Below are 23,583 nucleotides of genomic sequence, written 5' to 3'. Positions count from 1 at the left end.
CAGTGTTGCAGAGAGCGCACTATTGGAAGTGAAGTTCAGGACACACAGCCAGAGGACAGTCAGTGAAACCAGGGAGCACGGTGGTTCCCAGTAGCCAGCCAGCACTGCCTTATGAGAGAACGGGATAAGGCAGCCCAGAAGGGCCTCTGCTTACCCCCATGAACCCGACTGTTGCATCAAGCTCTGCCAGCCTGTCTCTTGCCTCCCACTTTCAGTGGAGTTTGTGTCTTCTGAGACCCATGTGGAAAATCGATTGTTTTTCTGGGGTGTGGGGAAGTGGAGCCTTAAAAAAAAAGGGTAAGGTCTTCAACAGACAGTGAGTTCTGGCTCTCTGGGATGGATTATTTACCTGAGGAGTTGGTTGTTTGCACAGCTGGGCTGTCTGCTTGGGCTGATTGTTCACCATACTCTTGTGTGTTGTCCTTTGGTGTTCTTGCAGTGTCAGTTTGCAGAAAGGGACCCTTTCAGATGCAGCTGCCTGATCTCAAACAGCCAGCCTCTTGAACCTCGCTCCTTTGAAAACCACCCCGCCTCATACATTTTGTTATAGCAATAGCAAGTGTCCCCCAATGCCCCTTTTCTTCCTTATGTAACTCTGAATTGTGAGCAAGTAAATGGAGCTCTTTCCCCCAATTTATTTAGTGAAGTCATTAAGGCTAGGCGAGAACTGATCCCCATCTAAGCTTACAGTGTTTCTCATAAACTTCTTTAATGTCTTGGGAAAGGTTTCACTATCTGTACAACATAAGCATCATATTGTATGTAAGTGTGTTGAATCAAATGACTTAGTTCCATTTAAAATGGATCGGGGCTATAGAGATGGCTCAGTGGATAAGAGTGTTTTCTGTTCTTCCTGAGACCTGAGGTCTGGTCCCTGTAGCCATGTCTCCTGATTCACAACCACAGATTCCAAACTGAATGGACCAAAGGGCATCAGATCTTGCAAATGCTGGTACGGTGACTGCTGTAAGGAAATGCCCCAGAAACTGCAGGTGCCAGAATAGCTGATAGAGATGCTAGAATAAGTGTCGGTAGGGGACCAGATGAGCATTGTTGGGGAGGATGCGTACAGAATGGGCAAGAGAAGTTGCACCTGTGTTTGCATGGTCTGGTAAGGGCACAGGCCTATCATACACTGTGCCCTTAAGTCTTCTTATTTAAGTTTTTAAATTACATTTGTGTGTGTCTGTGTGTGTGTGTATGTTCAAAAGAAAACTTTTGTAACTTTGTTCATTCCTTCTAAGTATGTCTAGACATGGCTTTCTCAGCATAAATGGCAAAAGGCAGCTGTTTAGGCTCTCCCTTTGCATGCTCTTTTATCCATCCTTTGTCTGTTGTGTTCAGGTTTGAGTTTTCTAATACGGTCCCTGACTTCTGACTATATTTGGTATGCTATAGGTAGCAATGCTTTCCTTGTGTGAACACCATAGCTATCAGTCTGCACTGTGGTGGGCTTCGGACAGAAGATGGCTGTTCACCATCACAAGCATGATGTCGAGTTATTCTCACAGCATGAGGCTCACAATGGAGCTACTCAAGGCAAGGCACAGCGTGGAAGCCAATGTTTGATTCACCATGGAGCAGCTTAGAGCAAACAGGACTCCAAACGCTGGAAGCACATTTATGGTTTTTAACTTTTTGTCTGTTTTGTGCTGTCACTGATCAGACCCAACACCTATTATGTGTTAGACAAGTGCTGTTCCTGTGAGCATCAACCCCAATGACAGGACCTTCTGGTTCTGAAGTTCTCTTTTTATTTCTTGTCCAAAGAGTGTTTTTATGTTTTATGGCTCTATGGATATAGATGTAGCTTTCCCAACATAAAGAACAAAAGATAGGTAGGCGCTCAGGTGCCTGGTCCTAAGATCATTACTTTATTGTCGTCATCTCCAGTCCCTCTTCCACACTTTGTTTACTTTAGGGTCTGTTTCGTTCTGGCAGTGCATGGAGTGTTAGGAAGTGCATGGGCTTGGAGATTCAAGAGCTGAATAAAATATGTTCTCAGGTACCAAAAGTCCACAGAAATGTCTTCAAATCATTTGGTTTGCATAGGAAATGCAGGAGTAAGTGGTTCTGAATGTCAAGGGAAGGTTCTAGAAAAGTAGGTGGGGCCATGGACAGTGAAGGAGTTCCAAGGGGGGTGCCTAGGCTATACATGCATTGGATTTACATAACATTCATTCTTTTCATGTATTTGTCATTCTTAAACCATGAAGTTCATACCAATGTGGAAAATTTTAGGCAGTGACCAAGATACCCTGAGGAAATGATTTCTGGACTCCTGGCAATGGGCCGAGGCCTGCCTCGGTGTGTCTGTCCTCTGCTCTTCTCAGTATTTCTCTCCTCTATCTCAGAGTCAGTGACTCTGTTTCCTCCCCCCCCCCCCATTTCTTCTCCATTCCCCTAGAGATTCCTGTCTGAGAGGCTCCTTAGTGTCTGAGGGATTGCCTGTGCCTGTGCCTTCTCACTGAGACATGAGACTCACGAACAACACAGCTCATGCCTAACTGTCCCGGAGGCCATCAGTGGTTGCTAACTGCCTCTGTCTTGTACGCATCATCATCTGAATGCATGTCTCCCTTGTCATTGAGCAGACCTCAGTGCTGGCAGCAGGCTCTGCGCTGCTACTTTTGTTCTCACTCAGCAACCCCTTCTTCCTGGAGGTGAATGATGGGTTAGATGGTTCTGGCTGTATCCCGGCTTCATACTTGTCCCCAGCTCCCCAGGGAATCATGGATGAAGTATTCTCCTTTCTCCTCTATGGGCTCTGGGGACAGGATGATCCTTCAAGAACATGCTGTCTCAGATGTCTGAGTGTCTTGACTCTCTGTGTGTGCCAGGGATGCTATAGGATTAAAGTTTTCCTGGGACAGAGTGTTCATTTTCAGGGGAGAAATAACTTTCTCTCCAGCTCTCTATAGCCAAGATGCGTGGGCTGTGCTGGGGCCTGGTGGCTACAGCTCTGCTAATTCTATGAGGAAGGCCTTTCACAGCCAATGCCAAATATTAGGATATAGGTTCTTAGAATAGTGATACCACTGTGTTCTAATCAGAGATATCTGTTGCTAACCTTCTCTTTCAATAAGAACTCTCTCTTGATGGGAGGAAGGAAGGAGGAGGAGATTGAGACAAAGACCTCTTGTGGTTATGCATGAGAGGAGATAGCTGGCGGATGGTCAGTTAATGCAGGGCTAAAGAAAAGTGGGCAGACTTAAGCATGCTCCAGTGTACTCTTGCTAGAATTTAATTAATTAGTTCCTTAAACAGTTAGTATACGCTCTGAACAGGCACTGTAGATAGAACAGTGCACACAGAAGGCCTGGCCAGTTCCCTTGGGGAAAGTCAGCCATGGGCTTGGGCCACTGAGGTGCATGGAGGTGATGACCCTTGCTAGACTTGAGGCTCTGAAGAAGAATACCTTTGAAACTATTATAGCAAAGTAAAGTGTTGAGTGAGAGTCGATGACATCCATGTATCGGGCTAGTCAACTAGCCCTATTTGTACTTGAGGTTTGGATATAATTGTTCTCAGGGAAGATTTTCATATCACATGTGTAGAAGGGCAGTTGGCTTTCACCAATGAAGATCATGGCTATCGCAGCTTCTGTGTACTCTGCAGGGAAACACTAATGTCCATTTGCCATCCTAGTGGTTGTGGAATGTTGCCTATTTCGTGTGTGTGTGTGTGTGTGTGTGTGTGTGTGTGTATAATTGGCAATTGTCATCTGGAGAAAAATCATTGCTTCTAGAAATGGTAGCAGTTTCATTTGTTACTGCAGATGAAGAAATGAAAGTATTAGGTACATGTTGACATACTGGAGAAATGAGTGCTGAAATGCATTTCTTCTTACTGGCTATCTTGCAGACATCGTTGGCGTACTAAAGATTAAACTCTGAATTCAGTAAGGAGAGACAGTACTGGTAAACATCATTGCAGAAACCGAGAAAGGGACCATGGCAGCAAGGATGACTGGGTGATGAAGATGTGGAACATAGACAATGCAGTCTATTCAGCTGTCAAAGGAAATGTAACCATGAAATTTGCAGGCGAATGGACAGAACTTAGAACGGGCTGTGCTGAGTACGGTGACCCAGACTCAGAAAGACAAATGCTGTATGTTCTCTCTTATTTGTGGATCTTCTTGCTCCAGTTCTTTGAGATGTAACCTGGAGTAATAGAAGAAGCCAGGAGAATAGAAAGGGAACTTGATGGGGGCTGTAAGGATGGAAAATTGTTATGAATGTGTGTTATAAATGGGGAAAAGAGGACTTAATTGTGGGTCAGAGAAGGAAGGGTAATACAGAGGGAGAGGTAGGATGGAGAGTTCAATAAAACTAAGGGTGGCTGACCAGTGCCTGGGGCAGGAGAAATCCATAGGGAAACACTCATACATATGTACATGCATGAATGTACATATACTTGTTGTTTTTTAATATATTTTATTAATTTATTTGTATTACATCTCAATTGTTATCCCATCTCTTGTATCCTCCCATTCCTCCCTCCTTCCCATTTTCCCCTTACTCCCCTCCCCTATGACTGTGACTGAGGGAGACCTCCTCCCCCTGTATATGCTCATAGGGTATCAAGTCTCTTCTTGGTAGCCTGCTATCCTTCCTCTGAGTGCCACCAGACCTCCCCATCCAGGGGACGTGGTCAAATATGGGGCACCAGAGTTTGTGTGAAAGTCAGACCTCACTCTCCACTCAACTGTGGAGAATGTCCTTTCCATTGGCTAGATCTGGGTAGGGGTTCAAAGTTTACTGCATGTATTGTCCGTGGCTGGTACCATAGTTTGAGCAGGGCCCCTGGGCCCAGAATTGCCCATCATAATTTTCTTCTTGTAGGTTTCTAGGATCCCCTGTATCCTTCCATTTCCCAATTCTCCCATGCTTCTCTCATCTGGAGTCCCAATAGAATGTCCTCCCCTCTGTCCCAGTTTCCTGGTTAGTGAAGACTTTCATGGGACATGCCCCTTGGGCTAGTATGCAGATATAAGTGAGTATATACCATTTGATTCTTTCTGCTTCTGGGTGAATTCACTCATTATGACTATTTCTAATTCAACCCATTTGTCCACAAATTTTGGGAATTCCTTGTTTTTAATAGCTGAGTAGTATTCCATAGTGTAAATTTACCACAGTTTCTTTATCCATTCTTCTAGTGAGGGACACTTAGGCTGTTTCCATGTTCTGGCTATTATGAATAAGGGTGCTATGAACATGGTTGAGCAAATTTTCTTGTTGTGTGCTAGAGCATCTTCTGGGTATATTCCAGGGAGTGGAATAGCTGGGTCTTGAGGAAGCCCTATTCCCAATTTTCTGAGATAGCACCAGATAGATTTCCAAATTAATACCTGTTGTTTTAAATGGAGTTACACCATACAAGGTGAGAGTGTACCCCCAGGAGTCATGACTGTCTAACAAAGATCCTGGTACCAAGCAAGGGAAACTTCCCTTCTAGTTGTTGGTCAAGGAGTTCCAAGAGACTCCAAAAGAAATGGAGGCTGTTGACATTGCCCTTGGTTACCTCTCCTTCCTTGTAGATTAGACCATATTACTTAAGACATTACAACTTTGGACAGAAACTTGGAGGAATTGAGTTAGAACTGACCTGGGACTGGCTCTCCTGGTATCAGAGGGGCTACACTAGCTGCCAAGGGAGAAACACAAGCAACAAACCTACCCAGCTGTGACGCCTGAGAACGGAGGCAATGACACGCTCAGAAGGCACCTCCAGTGATTCAATAGTGACATATCTTCAGGGCAATCAATAGCTATCTAGTTAGACTTACGGTCCGAGAGTAGGAAGTAATCTGTGCTTGTTACTGTCAACTGTTACCCATGGTCAGTGAGGTCATGGATCCTAGAGGCAAATCTACTTCCACTTTCCTAAACAAACCAGTATAATTTCTAACTGCATTTTAAATATTTGTCCATATACCCACACCTAAGTGGTTCTCACCCCTCACCATGGAATCTTTCTTGCACAGTACATGGGTGTTACTATAGAGATCCACAGCTGGTCAAAATGAAGAGAATAAATGACTGGAGAGGCCAGAATCAACTGACACATCCACAGTGCAGTGTCTATGCATATGCTTAGGGAACATGAAGAGAGAGGGGCTGTAAGATTGTAAGAGGGCACTGTCTGTGAGATAGTGTTGTATAGACTTGTCAGGGAAGCTGCACATGTGAAATATTAGCAAAATGGCTGCAAGACCCGGATAGTGAGAGCACCAGTTAGTGTGCCATCCTTGATGGGGGTAAGCTCATAAGGCTCCAACCCTAGATGAAGAACTATCGGCATCAGGGAGAGAAAGGGTTTATGTTTTCCTGTGGTGAACCCCTGGTGCTTGGTTATTCAATCCCAAGTGGCTAACGATGAACCTATGTACATACGAGCAATGTCAAATGAACTTAGCAGATAGTGTCTTTGTGGGTGGGTGGGTGGGTGGATGGATGGATGGATGGATGGATGGATGGATGGATGAATGGACTGACGGACGGACAGGCAGGCAGGCAGGCAGACACAGATAGATAGAGTCCCTGAGTTTGAGAAGGGTGGATGAGTGAGAATTTAAAAAATAAATTTTCAAAAGAAAAAAACCTTGTTATTACTTAAACATTTCATAGAGGAAATAAAAGAATCCACATTGTTTAAAGAGTGTAGTTGCACCCTCCAAAGAGTCAAGTCAGGAAAAATGAAAGACACCTGGAAATCTAGGATCTACTGTCCAAACAGTAGAAACTTTTAGGAAGGTGGAGCAGAGAGAGTACAGAGCAAGGATAGGCAGACATGAGTGGGGCAAGATGCTGATGCCCCTACGGGACTAATTCCACGTGAAAGTGAAAACAGTTTGCATTTGGATTAAAGATGCATAAAATTTTAAATGAGTATGAAAAAAGCCATTTTAATTTTTGAAGTGTTAACTGATTTCAAGAAAGTCAGTTAATGTCATAGTTAATTCAACTGCTAAAGACTGTAGCTCCCTTAAAACAGCAACAGCCATGGCATAGAGCACCAAGACAGCAAGAGGCTGTGCCAGTGTGGACTCAGAAATCTTTCCAAAGAGAAGTAAGTGCTAAGCTGGTCAAGTGTCTGGTTTGCAAACTGAAATATTTGTAATGTATCTCAATTACAGGAGAGCTTTAGTGACTTATTCAGCATTTCTCATTGTAATTCTTTTCTTCAAAGTGTTTCTTGCATGTATGTTATATATTAATATGCTAAGTATTGTTAGAATGACTTCTTCTCACTCAGCCACCCAGTCCTCAAAATGACCCCAGGTGGCTGCTGTCCTCATGTGTGTTATACAGGAGAGTGAACCAGGAAGATGGAGGACAGGGTGCTTCCCCAGGGCAAACCACGGCAGTCTAACCTCAGGCTGTGTGTCCAGTAACTCACTCCTCCTTGCTTATTAAGTTAGAAAGCACAGCTATCTTATCACATGAATTTCCTGCATTCTTACACCTAGTTATTTGCAAAGAGAATTATTTCCTTGTGAATCTTTTTCAATCACTGACTGAGAATTCACTGGAGTCAGTCCATTCACTGGGCAACTAAACCTAAGTGCTGACAGAGCAGGACAACCCATGTGTTCCACCCCAGGAGACAGACATGTAGCAATCTTTCTCACCTTTACACTAGCCTGTTCCTGCATGTAGATGATAGGAAATTCTCAATTACCACTGTCACTTACATGGCAAATGCAAAGGATACCTCTCAAAGTTTTACATCTTTGGCACCACTTTCGTGGTCTGGGAAATATCACAGTGTGATCTTTGTGGCGGGAATATAAGTACTTGTTATTGATGGGAGCTGTTGGGCAGTGTTTCTCAGTATTCAAGGCTGGTGTTAAATTACTTTAAGACTTGAATGTTACAAATCTGGCCGATTTGTTTTTCCTAGTTCAACTTTGTGGGGAAGCTTTTGGGTCCACGTGGCAACTCTCTGAAGCGCTTACAAGAAGAAACGTTGACAAAAATGTCCATCCTTGGAAAAGGTTCCATGAGAGACAAGGCAAAGGTAATATTGGCCATGGACAGTGGTGGCCTTATTGGCCCTGTACTGTTATGTCTGTTATGTCTGTTTATTGCCTGTTGAGTCAGTGCCTAGTGTCTAAGAGTTAAGGAGAAGCTCAGATGAAATTAGAGGAAAATGTTTTATAAAGTGATACATTTTGATGATCTGTTGATGATTGAAGTTCTCTGGCAAGTTCCAACACATATAGTATCTTATCACTTTTAACTATTTAAGACTCATGTGCAAAAAAATCAAACAGTACTGTTTACCTTGTTTAGTCTGAATTCAGCCTGCCACCTTTTATAGTGACAAGAAAGAAATGTTCCCTGTAGTCTCCCCACCATTGTGTTTTAACTTAGTTCCTATACTTTTTTTACTGTATACAACTTCCATCCACTTCCACATAGTACATAAGATATGTGGTCAGCAGTGGGCCGTGTAGTGCTGTGGTCTGAGATTCTGCTGCCCAGTGCTGTGGCATGTTATCTTACTCGATGCTTCCCAGCATTCACAGGAGAATTTGCATTTCCCCAGTGCCTTCCAGCCATGAGTGATGCATGCTTGAACTTGACTTTCAGTATGTGCACATCGACTTCTTTTTCCGCCCTTTATTTGGTACACTCATTTTATCACACTCAAAAGATGATTTTAAATGTTTTCATAATTGCTTCACAAATCAAAATATATTTATTCTACATAGAGATGTTTGTGCTATATGCCCTGTTGTTTTGAGAAGTTGAAAATTACTGAATTATTGAATTGATTCCTTGTTGCACATGTCAGGAACTTGGGTCAGTATCTGGATTAACCAGAGGAATCAGCGATATTTTCTGGCTTAACTTTTAATGAAGCCATGTGTCTCTCAGAGCAGCACTAATGGAAGTGTACCAGACTCACAGAAAGTTTTAAGAAAAGGTTCCAGGACCCCAATAACTTAAGGGTAGAAATTGAGGGTATGTTCAGTATCGGTGTGGATGTAACCTAGCAGACAAGTTAGCCTCACACCTCTCCAGGTGTGGCTGTTCTGGGTTCTTACCCGGATTCTCCCACACTTCTCTGTTGGCATCAGGTGAGGATGAAACTGTGTATTAGTCAGTTGTGTAGAACTGATGTGTATCTCATAGGAGACTACTCAATACTTGCTAGTATACTCACTCATTGTCTAATAAGGCTGCTTGGCAGTCGGGCCAGTGTCAGGAATGCTTGTTATTCAAGGGAGGTTCTTGGCAGAGGCCATGTCGGCTCTGACAGTAAAGAGAAGGAAAGAAGTGAGGCTGTCAAGTCTCACCCCATTATGTATGCATATACAGTCTCAGTCATGGTATGTGCCTGGCTGTCCATGCAGTGCATGGAACCCTGAATATCACCAGCTTGCTCTCAAACTGTAGTGATCCTTCTAAATTATTCTGGCTGACGGACGAGGCTGTGGTTGTCCTCTGCTCTTGGCATCTTTGGCATCCAACAAGGACAGACATCCTCAGGAAGGGAGAGTCTGTGAAGTGAAAGAATGCGTCACCCCATCCCTGTCACTCTGGTGACTGCATATAGCCTGAGCAGCACTGAGCTGCCTGAAGAAGTTCCTCATCTGCCTCAGTAGTTCCTCATGAATGCCTGTCACCAAGTGTCTCCTCTGCATTTGCTCTAAGGGGACCTTATTTACAAGCTCAGGCCTCTATCCCAGAAAACTTACCACCCATTCAGTAATCCTCCCATTTCTCTCTAAGCGTGCAGGTCCATCTCCAAATGTGTATGGTGATTCTGCATTTGCTCATCATTCTGTCAAACTACAGAGTAACTAGAGGAAGAGGATATATTGTACAAATTCCACTCCACTCAACCCCTGTCAATGGAATAGAACCAGAAGTTCATGTCCCTTGATCTCATGGACTCTGTCTGAGTGCAGCATTAGACCAGAGTGAAGTTGGCCACTCATTTCTCATACATCTCTCTAGGAACATGTTCCAGATCGAGGCTGGGAGGACTAGGGTTATAACTGTTATTGTGTGTTTATAGCCGATTCCTCTAGCTTCAGGGAGCAAGCAGGGCTTCGAGCATGGACCAGCAGGTAACAAGGGGGAAAGTAACCATGACAACTACTGTCTCTTTTCAAGGAGCTGCCTCACTCAGTGTTCAGGCAATGTAGATGCTCATTAGACAGACATCTTGAGTGCAAACAACTCAGTTTTGCTTTGGCATTTGGGTATTTAGAGTTATTTGCATTTCGTAAATGTTGCTAAGACAATTCTCAGCTTTTCACTGTTGCCCAGACATCAACCCCAATCCCATAGAAAAGACTGAAGTGTGGATTTCTGTGTTGGATCTTGTACCCTCCTTTTCTACACCCAGTAAAACCTCTGAGGTTTCTTCTGGCTCTTCTGTGTTAGCTTGCCATCACGTAGCAAACACTTGAAATAATCAGATTATGAAAGAGTAATGGCTTATTTTGGGGTACCACCTAAGGATGGCTTGACACCATCATTTGAGGATCTACAGTGAGACAACACATCATGCCTAGAGTGGAGAACAGGAAAAGCACTCCCTCATGGCCAGGAAGCAAGAGACAGGATAGGAATGGTCCTTACTGTTCTTCCAGGGCACACCTCCAATGACCAGAGTCACCCAGTCACCTTTCTGGGAACATGGACTTGTGAGGGACACTCAAGGTCCCAGTCATAGCAAGCACACTGCTATATTCATTTCAAAGCTCCCTCTTCACTCCACCCCAGCAGCCTCCTCTCCCTCCTCCTCCTTGTCATGCTAGCTGCCTCCACCATGAGATCTGTCAGTTAAACCTTCCAAAGCATCACCCAAAGCAGCCACAGGTGATAGTTTAAGTAACAGGTTTCCCTTTAGGTGTGTACTATCAGCATCCCATTTGCTGGCCCATAGCTAGCTTGCTGTTCCCTGTTGGGTGTTTGAATATTGGTTGCAGTTGCTCCTTTTACTAGTTTAACTTTAGCTTGCATCAGTTCTCAGCTAATCATATCTGTTTCAAAAGAGACAATCCTTAGTGTGAAAACTCACATTAAAAAAAAAAACAAAAACAAAAACAAAAACAAAAAACCCAAAAAACAGAACTGTTCCATTCTAACAGTGTTTGCTACTATAGCACATTCAATACAAACTCATGTTTATTTATTTGCTACATTCATTGATGACACATGTTGATGCCTGCCAGTGGCTGCCTTTCCTGTAACTACAGTGATGCTCTGCTCTGATGGGCCTCAGTTGATGTAAGGCATCGTGCTGTGCATCTTGCCCACATCAACCTATATTTCAGGTGTGTCCTGCTGTAGATAAACTGCCAGGCAGTATTCTGAGGAGTCTGACTTCAGCAGGATAAGGAGATAAGACTACGCCAGTTCTGTCCCATGTTAAAATCCTGTCTGATAACATAAGGCACTGGCCAACAGCCAAGCGGTCAAGGTGGGATTTGAGTACAAAATCTGAGTTTGTACCCTCCCCAATCAGCACATTCCACTATGTCATGAAGCCATGGAACAGCGTGTTGGCCCTCACTCTGGATTGCACAGTGACTAGTCAGTCACAAGACATCCTTCACGAGTCAACTGAGCACTGAGATAGAAATGAAAAGCATAAACCAGCCCTTTACACATCATCAGACAAGATGGACATACAGGGTCTGCTCTCTGGCAGTCACCTGCTAAGGAGAGAACACCAAAAAGAATGAAGTGAGCTTGAAACATTTTTGGATGCTTAGGATTGTGGTGAATGCTTGGTGTCAACATGCCTAAAACAGCAGGCATCAATAGTGCCAAAGGGAGCTGGGCACTAAGCCATGTAGAACAGAGGTTTGTGCTTAGCTGGGGCAGGTAATGGGGCAGGCAGGAGTTGACAGGAATCAGCAGGTAGCCAGGGCAGCCTTAGGGCATGAGTGACTGTATCCCAGCAGAATAGGATGCCCATCCAGGGTTGCTGAGAACCTGGGAACAGCAGGATCAAATTTGTAGTTGTAAAGCATCCTGGGGTGCTATTTGTCATAGAATCTTCCATGACAGGCCTCTGTGAGATAAGTTTTGATTAATTTTTGCTTGCTTTTTCCTGTCTCACAATGACACATTTTAAATGCAATTATCTTCTTCAGGAGGAAGAGCTGAGGAAAAGTGGAGAAGCAAAGTACTTTCACCTCAATGACGACCTGCACGTGCTCATTGAAGTGTTCGCTCCCCCAGCAGAAGCTTATGCCCGCATGGGGCATGCCTTGGAAGAGATCAAGAAGTTCCTCATCCCTGTTAGTACTTTTTTTTTTTTTAACCAATCATTGACTTGCATTTTAAGGTTGAGTCTTTGCCGGCATCCTTGCTGATCTGGCTCCTCTTTCTTGTGCAGCTCTGTGTTCAGCGCTGCCTCTTTGTTATGTGTCGTGGACTTCACAGTATCCTGTTTGAGAATTGCTTGACATGGTTTCTCAACTCATTTCCTTTTAAAGCAATGGAATCTTAGACACATTACATATTATCACCAAGTTTCTAAGACTAAAACCTTGGAAGGGCAGAATCAGTAACTCAGCTTCGGGAAGTCCAAGAAAAGTTTTTATGTGATTCTGAAGATGCCATACCAACTTCATGCTGTCCTTTAGTCATTAGTGTCCTCCCTGTGCCTGCTCTGTGCTTGCTGTGGGTCATAAAAACCTAACTAAAAGCCACCTTTGTCCGCTTGAGGAATGTGTCATTTATGGGAAAGTAGAAATCTTGGTTGGATGGATGAGTAGCATGCAGACACATCTGTGATGCTCAGGGTGCAAAGGCTTTGAGGGGTGTGCTCTCCTGGGTGTCACCTTTCAGAAGCCAGGTATTGCCATGAAAGTCACAATTTAAAAGGAGCATGTCCCTACTGTTGTTTTGAAAGGTAATGTAAGTGTTTGTGTGCTAGTGGTGAGAAGCACCGATTTCTTGCATTCTCATGATAAAGTAAATACTTTGACGCTGTAGACACTTACTATAGAAAGGCTGGCACATCTCCCAGGCAACTGTCCACACTGAGACTGTCCTCAGAAGTCCTGACCTCTGCTGGGAGAGTGACATATATAGAATTGAACTATGATTCTATCTGCTGTCAAGAAACCAACATGAAGTCTGGTTTTTACTCATCAGGTCACTCCACTGAGCTACTTCCCCAGCCTTGTCTCAGGACAGTGCTCACTGTGTGGTAGGTGCTTGTAAACCAGTGATGACAGTCTCTTCCCGCTCGAATGTGCAGTTTGCTAGAGAGGCCTATGGGAATCTTATGTTCACATCGATGACTTACACTGGACCTGTGGCACAGCGGGCATGTTCCTTCTTCCGCAGATAGCCATAGTGGTACTTTCCACCATGGCCTTTACAGACCTCCGTTAGGAGGTAGAGTCTTATTTTTCTAGTCTAGAATCTGGACTGGCTAAAAATTCATCTCTCTAAACCAAAGTTACTAGTATCTCTTTTTTAAATGCTTAATAGTATTCTTTCATTTAGCGACTTTTGCCAGGTGGGATGATGATACATGCCTTTCGACTCTGTACGTGGGTGGCAGGAAGATCTCTGTTAGTTCACGGCCAGTCTGGCCTACATACCAAGTTCCAGGCCGTCCAGGGCTTCATAGTGAGATACTGTTAAAGAAAAATCATAAGGTTCTTTTCATTTAAGTTCCTTTGTATTGATTTTTTGTGTATGGTATGAGGGTAGAACCGAAAGCTGACTTTCTCTGTTGCCAGAAGAGGGTGTTGAATCCTCTGGATCCTGCAGATTGTAAGCTTCTGGGAGGGTGTTGGGAATCCAGCCCTGCAAGAACAACAAAAACTCATAAACTGCTGAACCATCTCTCCAGCCTCATTTCTCAGTTTTTTATGTTTTCTGATATGGTTGCGAATGGAACATTTATTTAGAGGTACAATTGATTTTCTTCATATTGATTTTGCTCTTTGACCTTACTGGACATTTTTGCAGTTTCTAGAGCATATTTTTTTTTTTAAAATAGAGGCATCAGGAAGATTAAATAATGTTCTAGTTAATGGAATTATTAGGATTCACTGACATTCCTATCATGTTGTTACCAGAGACCACTCCTGGCATTTGAGGTGCCTGTGACGTTTTCCTTGGCGTCCTTTTTCGTGCTCCCTCACATGGCTTCCTACTTGGGATGATCCTGGAGTTTTCCTCCTTTATTCTACTAATAATAGCACTTCACATTAGTTGATTTGTTATGTAAAGCTGAGTTAGCATTTACTCCTTTTTATATGCTGCCCTCTTCACTTGTTGCAAGATATGGTTCACTGTTAGTTTGCACATTAGTAACCCTGAGAGACTGGCTTATAGGATGTGTTTTCACACTTGTCCTTCCTGGTATTACTCTCTGTGTGAATGGAGATGCCCCTCAGTAATTTTTTTTTTTTTAGCTTGAGGAACTAACTTTAGTCTTTCTTGTAGTGTAGATCAGCTTCTGTCTTGATTTTCTGGGAGTGGGCTTACTTGGCCTACGTGAAGAGTGCACTTTATAAATCTTGGTTGACAATTGGTACCTACCATCCTTTGGCTGTGTCTCTGCATGACTTCGTGGCCCCTATCTTGCAATGAGCCCAGAAGTCAGTCCCTTTGCTTCTGGCCATGACACTTGGTTCTTTGGCTGTGTCTAGAATTTGGTTTTGAGCATTTTGTCCATCACATGACAGCAAGATGATGTACACTTTTTTTTACATGGAGGGTGTTTTCAGTCGTTATTTCTTTGAGTTTTCTTTCTCTTCCTGCCCTCCACCCAGAATGACCTGCCCTTAATTGCATCTTGGCATGCCTACTCCTGTCCTCCTCTGTTTGTCAGATGGGCTTGTTTAAATGTCTTTTGTTTTGGGCTCCCTAGTTCCGTCATCTCAGTTCCGCTGGTGGCTTCCCTGGGGGCACTATACAGCAGTGATTTTACATTGGGTCCTCTTCAACATAGTTACCTTTGCCTGCTTTTCCCCTACAAGAATGGCTCACATTTTTGTATGTCCTTTTATTTGTTGATGCTGAAAAATGCTAGAATTTAAATAATGTCCCAAAGCAAATATGAATTTTGAGCACTTCGCTTACAAAAAAGCTGCTGTTGCTGGTATTTTATCTTCCCTCTCTCTTGTAATTATGTTAAACTAAATCCACAGACTCTGTGCCCTTCATGTTTTCTAGCTGCCATCATGTGTGTTTATGTCTTCCTAGCTTGCTTTTAGCTTTTTCTGTCCTTCTAGAAAACAACATGCTGTGTCCAATTGGCTTAGTTGTGACCATTGGATGGCAGAGGCTGTGTGCTCAGGGCCTGTTTTATTGTGATTCCCCTGTTGGTGTGCATTGTGTAATGCAGAGTGGCCCCTTTTCATGTCTGCCTTGGCATTTTGCTCCTGCTGGTCTACCTTGGTGTCTCCTCTGCACAGACTCACTGTCGGACAAGTAAGCATGAGAGCCTATCAACGTCTTACCTGGTTCATTTCTGGGCTCTGCTGTATTTGCCTCTCCTGAGCTGAGGTGTTGCTTGCCTCACTGGAGGGGGCAGTATCAGGCTTGTTGAAATTTTTGCTGCTGTTGATGTTGTTGCTGGCATGGGGTACTTTATTCTTTAATCCAGAATAAGTGAGGCGTCTCCTCAGCAGAGCTAAGGGTTTTTCATATTTGGACTGAGGAGAAGGAGTGATGGCATCTCAGGCAAGAATGTTGCAGACTCTATTTTTATTATCCTCAATTTAGGTATTTTTCATGAGTGATTTTATTGTATTTTCATTTTATCGTGTGACTTGAATCCATCCTAAGACTCTTTACATGGTGTCTTTGAACCATTTTACTTTCGTTGTTCTTCATAAGGACACTTTCCTCAGTTATTAAAAAATAAGATCTCTACTTATTATTTTATGTTTCTTAAAATTTATGTGATTTTGTACATTTTTTCCTGTGAGGATGTGTAAAGTTTTATGATACTATTTTTATTTCTGTGTTATATCATGTTCTCATTCCAGAGTTTAATTAGCTGGTCTTTAAATAATAAGCATTAAAGTTATTTTCTATAGATATAGTGTCTTTAGTGATCCCAGGAAAAACTTGAACAGAAGTATTGCGATTTCTTTGGCAAATAATTGTGACTAGTAAGTTAATGACAGAGAAGACATTGAATTCTAATGTTACTTTTTATAGTTATGATTCTTCTTTTTAAATTTTTTGAACTGTAGGTGTGTGTGTGTGTGTGTGTGTGTGTGTGTGTGTGTGTGTGTGTACATGTACCATGGGATAACTTGCAAGAATCAGTCTTCTCCTTGCACCATATGGGCACCTAGTCATCCGTCCTGATGGCCAGCACCTTCATCCTTCGAGGCAGTCCACTTTCAATGAGTCACTTAAAAACTTCCCCACATTTTCCAGGATCACACAGCAGAATAAAATCAGTGGGTAGAAAAGTCACATACACACATGACTGCATCTACACACACACGTGCGCATACACAGACACACACACATACATACACACACACCTGCAGTTCTAATCCCTTTTCTACTCTCAATTGTTGAAAAAAGTGTACATGTTTCACCTGGAGAGTTAAAGTTTGAGTTCATAAGCCATCATTCATGGCCTGGTTGTAACTATGGTTTTACCATATCTGCCCATATGATATTACCAGAGGAAACCAATTAAAACTTTCTTAAATTGCCTTAAAAACACATAGCCATACATTTAACCATTTAATATCTCTGTATTTTAAAATAGGTTTACAAAGTGGGCTCCACTACAAACAACTAATCTTACTTAGAGCAAATGATTTTAACTTGACTTTTCTGAAGTTTTTCCAGCGTCTAAACAGTGCTCCAGCTATGGTCTTTTAATCGAATCTATTTTCAGCCATCTATAGTTAAGCATCGCACCTCCAAACCATTTTCCACAGGGCAAATATTAGCATTTTTCTAGCACATTTTATTTAGAATGTGCTTTGCAAATTATTTATTAATCTTCACACCTTTTTAGCAAAATGGCTGATAAGATGTTAGCAGTCTTGTCCTTGACACTTTGGAATGACGGAACGGTGCAGAGGACTGCTCTGAGGCTCAGGCCTCGGATAATTGTGGGAGGTGGTCTGTGTACAGCCGTCCCACCCTCACTGAGCTGTCTGCTAAGGGCGTGGCTCTCGTTCTCTATTGCTTCCCTCCCCTTCAGATGGTATATCTCAGCTTTCTTGTCAGTGCTCATGGGTTCCTCTAATTCCGTGGTGCCTCCTTATTTTTTGTTTGATATTTGGGAATGTCAGGAAGAAAAGGTGAATTGTTAGTTTGTGTACTCACATTTACTAATAGTAAATATGCTATTTCTTTCAGATTTTTAAGTGAGATTATAAATCCTTTACCTGAATTCCCTGTCACACTAAAGCGTGCTTGTGGCTTTCCATTTTATGGCCGCCCCCACCCCCCACCGCCCCCAGTGCCTGTGGGCTTGTGATGCCTCCGTTATTGACGGCCTCTTTGTAGCCACCCACTTGCCATGAGAAGCTCGTGCCTTCGCTATGGCTCTTCAGGCTCTTTACTCTAGCTCACTGAGATGGATGCTGGCCCACCTTCTCCATGTGTCTGCTCCAGTCACTGGCTTCTGTGATAGACTGTAGGGCAACACAGACTGTGTGGCTGCCCTCCTCTGACACCCTGGGGCGTTCACGTTCTCTTACCTCTTTTGCAGTCTGAAGGTTTGTTTTGTCCTTTCTAGAACATGCACCCAAATGCCTGGTTTGCTCCCTAAAGACTGTTGAGTTGTCTCAGCAGCAACCTTAGTTCTAATTATGTATATATCTAGAAGGTGCGTAAGGCTTCACATGATGTGGTTTCCGTTTTCCCTGGAAGACTTCTTATTATCTTTTTAATTTGTCCATATATCTTTTTAGCTTATTGTTTATTTATTTATTTATTTATTTATTCATTTTTGTGATATTCTTATATGCATTCCAGGCTGGCCTGGAACTCACCCTGTGGGCTAGGCTGTTCTTCAGATCAGGGCAGCCCATCTGCCTTAGCTACTGCCTGTGTCTTCTGGACTTTGCTATACTTTGAGTCTTTTTGTCTCCCTCTATGGAACTTTGAGCCACCCCTCTGATGACTGGGCCTCTCCCTTAGATGGCCCCTCTCGTAGAGATGCCTTTGTGGCTGCTGTACAGCTGAGTTAGGCTTTTCTCTGACTGTAAACTTTTCTTTTTCCTACAAAGCAGCGACAATACAGTTCTATCTATTTAATCTGCGGTTTTGTTGCTTATCAAATTTCCACTGCAAAGAGGAAGGAAGCAGATGGAGTCCTAGTTTCATGGTGTAATGTGTGGACATTGCTGCCTTGAGAAAAAAGTACACATTTTCAGTGATTAGCTGACTTGTCACATTTATAAATCTGGATGCTCCTTGTTTGGGCAGGATAATGGTTAGTGGTAATTGTCAACCTTGCAACAATTTAGCATCACCTATGATATAGGCCTCTGAACATGCCTGTGCGAGGGTTATTTTATCTTAATTATCTTAGTTGAAGTGGGAGGACCCGCCCACTGTGGGGGTGGGACTGTTCCCGGGGATGGGAGTCCTGGAGTTGGTAAGCGTGACACTGTGAACTAAGCATACACGCACATTCGTGCTCATTGCTGTCTTGCCTGGTGCGGATGCACATGTCCAGCTCCCTCGGGCTCTTCTATTAGTCAGTAGGCACATGGTCAGTAGTTATGAATGAATGCAGCTGTGAATAGCAATGTCCATAGCACAGCTCTGCAGCCTTTTGTCCTTACAGATATTGCAAGTGGAAATTATGCATAAGAACAGGAAAGACTTTAGCTGACCTGTACTTTCAGTCTGAGGGAAAACCTGTGGTTTTCTTTTAAAAACTTTTTATTTCAATAAATTTGTATTTTAACTGCTTTTCTGACCTCATTTTCTTAAAAAAAAAAAAATGCTTGCTTTCTATTCTAAGGGCTTTTATATTTCCAATATCTTTTCTGTGCAGGACTATAATGATGAAATCAGGCAAGCACAGCTCCAGGAATTAACATATCTGAATGGAGGTTCAGAAAATGCAGATGTCCCAGTGGTTCGAGGGAAATCCGCCTTGCGTACAAGAGGTGTAACAACCCCAGCAATAACCAGGTAGGTGCAGTTACTTTTTGTTTTAGGTTAGTGTGTCATGGCAACAGCTTGAATGTTGCTGTCACTAGTAGTTAGAAATTGTTCTCAGTGTCTCTTAGAAACTTGCATTCAGACATTGTGATGTCATAGTCATGAGACTGACGTTGGCATGAGAAAGTCGAACCTAAACTTATATGCATCCTGTACTACTTCCTAGCTAGCAGTTATCAACATATTATTAACTGCTCCCAGCATAGATTCTATAATGCACTGAAATGGAGCTTGTTTTTAAGTTAGTTACTAGCCATGGTACCCCATGTCTGTACTTTCTGAGAGGATACCCTGTGTGTGTTCTGAATGACTGAGGATACCCTGTGTGTACTGACTGACTGTGAGGATACCCTGTGTGTGTACTGACTGACTGAGGATACCCTATGTGTGTGTGTACTGACTGATGACTGAGGATACCCTGTGTGTGTGTGTGTACTGACTGACTGTGAGGATACCCTGTGTGTGTATTGACTGACTGTGAGGATACCCTGTGTGTGTATTGACTGACTGTGAGGATACCCTGTGTGTGTATTGACTGACTGTGAGGATACCCTGTGTGTGTACTGACTGTGAGGATACCCTGTGTGTGTACTGACTGACTGTGAGGATACCCTGTGTGTGTACTGACTGACTGTGAGGATACCCTGTGTGTGTACTGAGTGCTCCATATTGGGCTGTTTCCTGCCAGTGCTGACAACAGTGTCACAGCAAAGGCTGTAAAATGCCTTTGCCTTTGAGTCCACTCTTCATGACCCAGGGCTGCTGAAAACTACTGAGCTGGCATGTGGCCACAATTTTTTATTCCTGTCTCTGAATCCATGATAAGTTTATAGTAGGAAAAAATGTTTCAAAGAAATAAAGCAAAACAAACAAACAAACAAACAAAAAGAAACCCAACCTATGATGGCTATATAAAATCAGTGGAGAAAGAGCTAAAATTTCTTGTTGATGAAGATGGTTTGGGGGACAGTGTTTACCAGTTGTTTTTCGAGTTCTGGGTCTACAGGCTGCACCACCATCCCCAGCTGGTAACTTAAACTTTTCTGTTAAGCTGCTAACTGTGTAAAATTTCTTTTTCAGATAGAATATGTGGTGGTGGTGGAATTTAAAATAGCATTTTATATCTCCATCTTCATTTGAGGAATGAAAGCTGTTTCTGGGAGTGCTAATCATTGGTTCTTTGGCTACTGTGTTGTAGACCAGGCCTTGAGCGTGCACACTGGGTCCTCTAGGAAAGATAGCTAACCATCGCTGTGGATGTGTTTGTGAGTCTCAGATCACAGGAAATGGGAATGTTCACTTCTGCTTTGGACCTTGCTTGAAATGATTACTTTTTCTTTACTTTCCTGGAGTCACCATGACTAATTGCCACAAATCTGGTATTTTTTAGGTAGTGATTTGTTTTTGTTTTTGTTTTGTTTTTTCCCCATAGAAACAGAAGCCAGATGTCCAAATTCAGTATCATTAGCATAGGATGAGGTTGTGGCAAGGAAAAAACCTTTTCTTGTCTCTCCTGTTCCTGGTGACTGTCATAGCTTTATGATCTGTGGCCCCATCACTCGTCCCTCCACCTGTCTTCGGAGAGTCTAGTCCTTCGTCATCCCTTTCTGTCCCCCTTTTGTATAGGGGTATATGACTGTATGGAAGGCCTACTTTGGTAATCTGATGCCATCATTTCCAGGCCTTCTTCCATAATTAACTTCACCTGTACAGGTTCCCAGGATGCAGGCAGCAGAAGAGTGGTTGGCCTGACATTATCCAGCCTTATCTTCATGTGATGGGAGCTAACACATTTACTCTGTCACATGCAAAAGAGTATGTTTGGTAGCCATTTTTGAAAGTCTTCTACCTTAGCCTGCCCATGCGTTACCACTCCCGGCTGCCTCTTGCTCTGTGGGGCAGATAGCTTGTTTTGTGCTGCATGTTACATGCAGGTGCAGACTTCCCTTTGTGGACTGAATGTCTTGTTCAGATCGCCCCTCCAGAGGCAGCAGCATATGCAGACAGATAAGAAACAGCCTCCCAGAACGGACATTCCTGTGCTGCCAGGTAGACAGATGTGAGAGGTAGCTCTCATCTACATGGGAGGAATGGTTTTATTAGATTATAATGCAGCTAACACAAATTCTTAATAGCATAGCGATGTGGTAACCATGGTAACAGTGATGTAAACAAGCGATTGTGCTACCTGTTCTGTAAAAGCAGAGCATGCACAGCAATCACTGAGTGTACAGGAGGGTCTGTTGTCTGGTTTATGCAGGTGTACACCAACCACGTCTAACAGATACTTGTGACTAGCCATCAGTGATGCATAATCACATGTGGATACACAAATAGGCATCACCATATTGGAAACATGTCTGTAAATGTTCTTTTGAGTGACACAAAGTTAATTTAGTACACAAAAGCACATGCTCTGGTATTTGCTAAATCTGTAAAGGTATACAATAAAATTTATTGTGTTGCCTATAGCTGTTGCATCCTCATAGTCAAATAGTAGCTCAGAATGAGCCTCCATTGGTTGGAGGATGTCACGGTGGGGCGCACTCAACGCCAGTGTGTGGTAACTCACTGTTCCTTAAATCATTAGCAGCTTCTCATTTGGTCTTTCAACGAAGGTGGTGAGGTTACCAAGAGGTACGGATGAGAGACACTTTCTTTATTCTAGAATGTAACCGGTGGAGAAACCCCTTTCTCTGCCCATGTGCCACATGGTTAGGACATGTGTACTGCCTTTCATTTAAAGCTACCCCCAGTTGGTGGTTGAGACTCAAATTTATCTTCGGTTTTCTTTATGGCAAAACATGAAGTAAGCTTGAATACTGGGTGTACAATGTTTACATGTGAGGGCAGTCACAACACAAAGCTACAAAGAGTACATTCCCTGCTGCCTGGCACTATTTGCTTCTTGAAAGAAATCAAGGGGTCAAGCCTGGAATCGCAGAAGCCACACTGGTCTACATAGCAGGCTCTTTGCCAGCTAGGGGTTCATAGTGACACCATGTCTCAAAATGTGAACATTGCTTTAAAACCCTGTCATGATACGGTAATATTTTTTATTAATACTTTTATGTTATTACACATGTATAAAACAAACTACATTCAGCAGGCAGAACCATGTGACAATCATGAGAAGGATGTGGTAATATTTTAATGGCATTACAAGGTCTTTGGGGAGCTTCCCTGGGAGCTGGTTCTTATCACCATCTTTTAGTTACTCCTGTTTATCAAACTGAATGTACCGTATCTACGTCTCCCTCGTTTATTCCCTAGTACATGGTAAATTCACAAAAACCGTTGTGTCCCATGAGGTAGTCTCTCAGTATTGACCACTTAAAACTCTTCTCCTGTTAGCATATTTTTTAGCTCATTGCATGAATAAATTTGTAGGGTATGTGCCTTGTGAGGCCACTCTGGCGGCTCAGAGCAGAACACACTGGCTCCCAAAGTCTTCTAGCATTGCCTCACCATCACCGCTTCAGGATACTTTTCTGATCCTGAATGCATCTGAAGTTAAATCATACGGTATGTAGGAAGTAGTAACATCATAATAAAACCTTTACATTTTTATTGCAAAGGAAAGAACTAAGCTTCTTCCTTAACACAGTAGATGTCTTTACCCATTGTCTTCCTGTGCACTGCCTCACCCTACCTGTGACTCAGGAAACCCTAAAAGAGAGACTTGGGGGAGTAGCATGAATGTAGGGGTGTGTACTGCAGGCACACACCTTTGCTTCTTGCCTTTGCTCTACAGTTGCAGGTTGCTGTGGAGGGCTGAGGTGGAAGCCGTGGACCCCTCATGGATACCCGCTTCTGTTTCCTTAAGCCTCTCTGGGTTGGACTTAGTGGAACTGGGACATATATTTTGAATCCCTTCTTTGCTCCGTGTGTGCTTGCAAGCAATTTTTTTTAAAAGATTTATTTATTATTGATACAGTGGTCTACATGTACACCTACAGGCCACAAGAGAGCATCAGATCACATTATAGATGGTTGTGAGCCACCATGTGGTTGCTGGGAATTGAACTCAGGACCTCTGGAAGATCAGTCAGTGCTCTTAACCTCTGAGCCATCTCTCCAGCCCGCAAGCAATTTTAAGATCTCTCCAAATCTCAAGTTTCCTTGTCCATAGATGAACATGAAAGGGCCCACTTGTGTGTTGGAGTCACATTCGCTGTCATTCTAGAAGGGTATCATTTGTGTGGCCTCCCAGAAGTCAGAGCTTCCCATTGTGGCTACAGTGAAGAAATTGGGCTCTGCCTTGGATATTCCCATGTTGTACTGTGCCAGCTGCCTAGATCCATGTTTATTTGCTGTGATTTACTTTGTCTGCATTGTCCTTACTACATCTTACAGAAGTTTGGAATGGCCAATTGTCTGAGATGTCAAAATCGATAAAGAATGACAAATTAGAAAATAT

General features: G+C 43.0%; 1 protein-coding gene across 1 annotated transcript in view; it reads left to right on the top strand.

The window, feature by feature from the left end:
- Khdrbs3 (KH RNA binding domain containing, signal transduction associated 3) overlaps positions 1 to 23,583 on the top strand; it is a 147,097-nt gene that overhangs the window by 60,268 nt on the left and 63,246 nt on the right. Inside the window, exons 3-5 of the mRNA XM_051159570.1 lie at positions 7,912 to 8,028; positions 12,131 to 12,277; positions 18,994 to 19,133. Coding sequence (XP_051015527.1) covers positions 7,912 to 8,028; positions 12,131 to 12,277; positions 18,994 to 19,133 — 404 coding nt within the window. The remainder of the gene's footprint in view (positions 1 to 7,911; positions 8,029 to 12,130; positions 12,278 to 18,993; positions 19,134 to 23,583) is intronic.

This window comes from Acomys russatus, chromosome 17 (genome assembly GCF_903995435.1).
Source record: "Acomys russatus chromosome 17, mAcoRus1.1, whole genome shotgun sequence".
Lineage (NCBI taxonomy): Eukaryota > Metazoa > Chordata > Mammalia > Rodentia > Muridae > Acomys > Acomys russatus.
The sequence above is the reverse complement of the archived record's forward strand: the minus strand, read 5'-3'. Positions and strand labels throughout refer to the sequence as shown.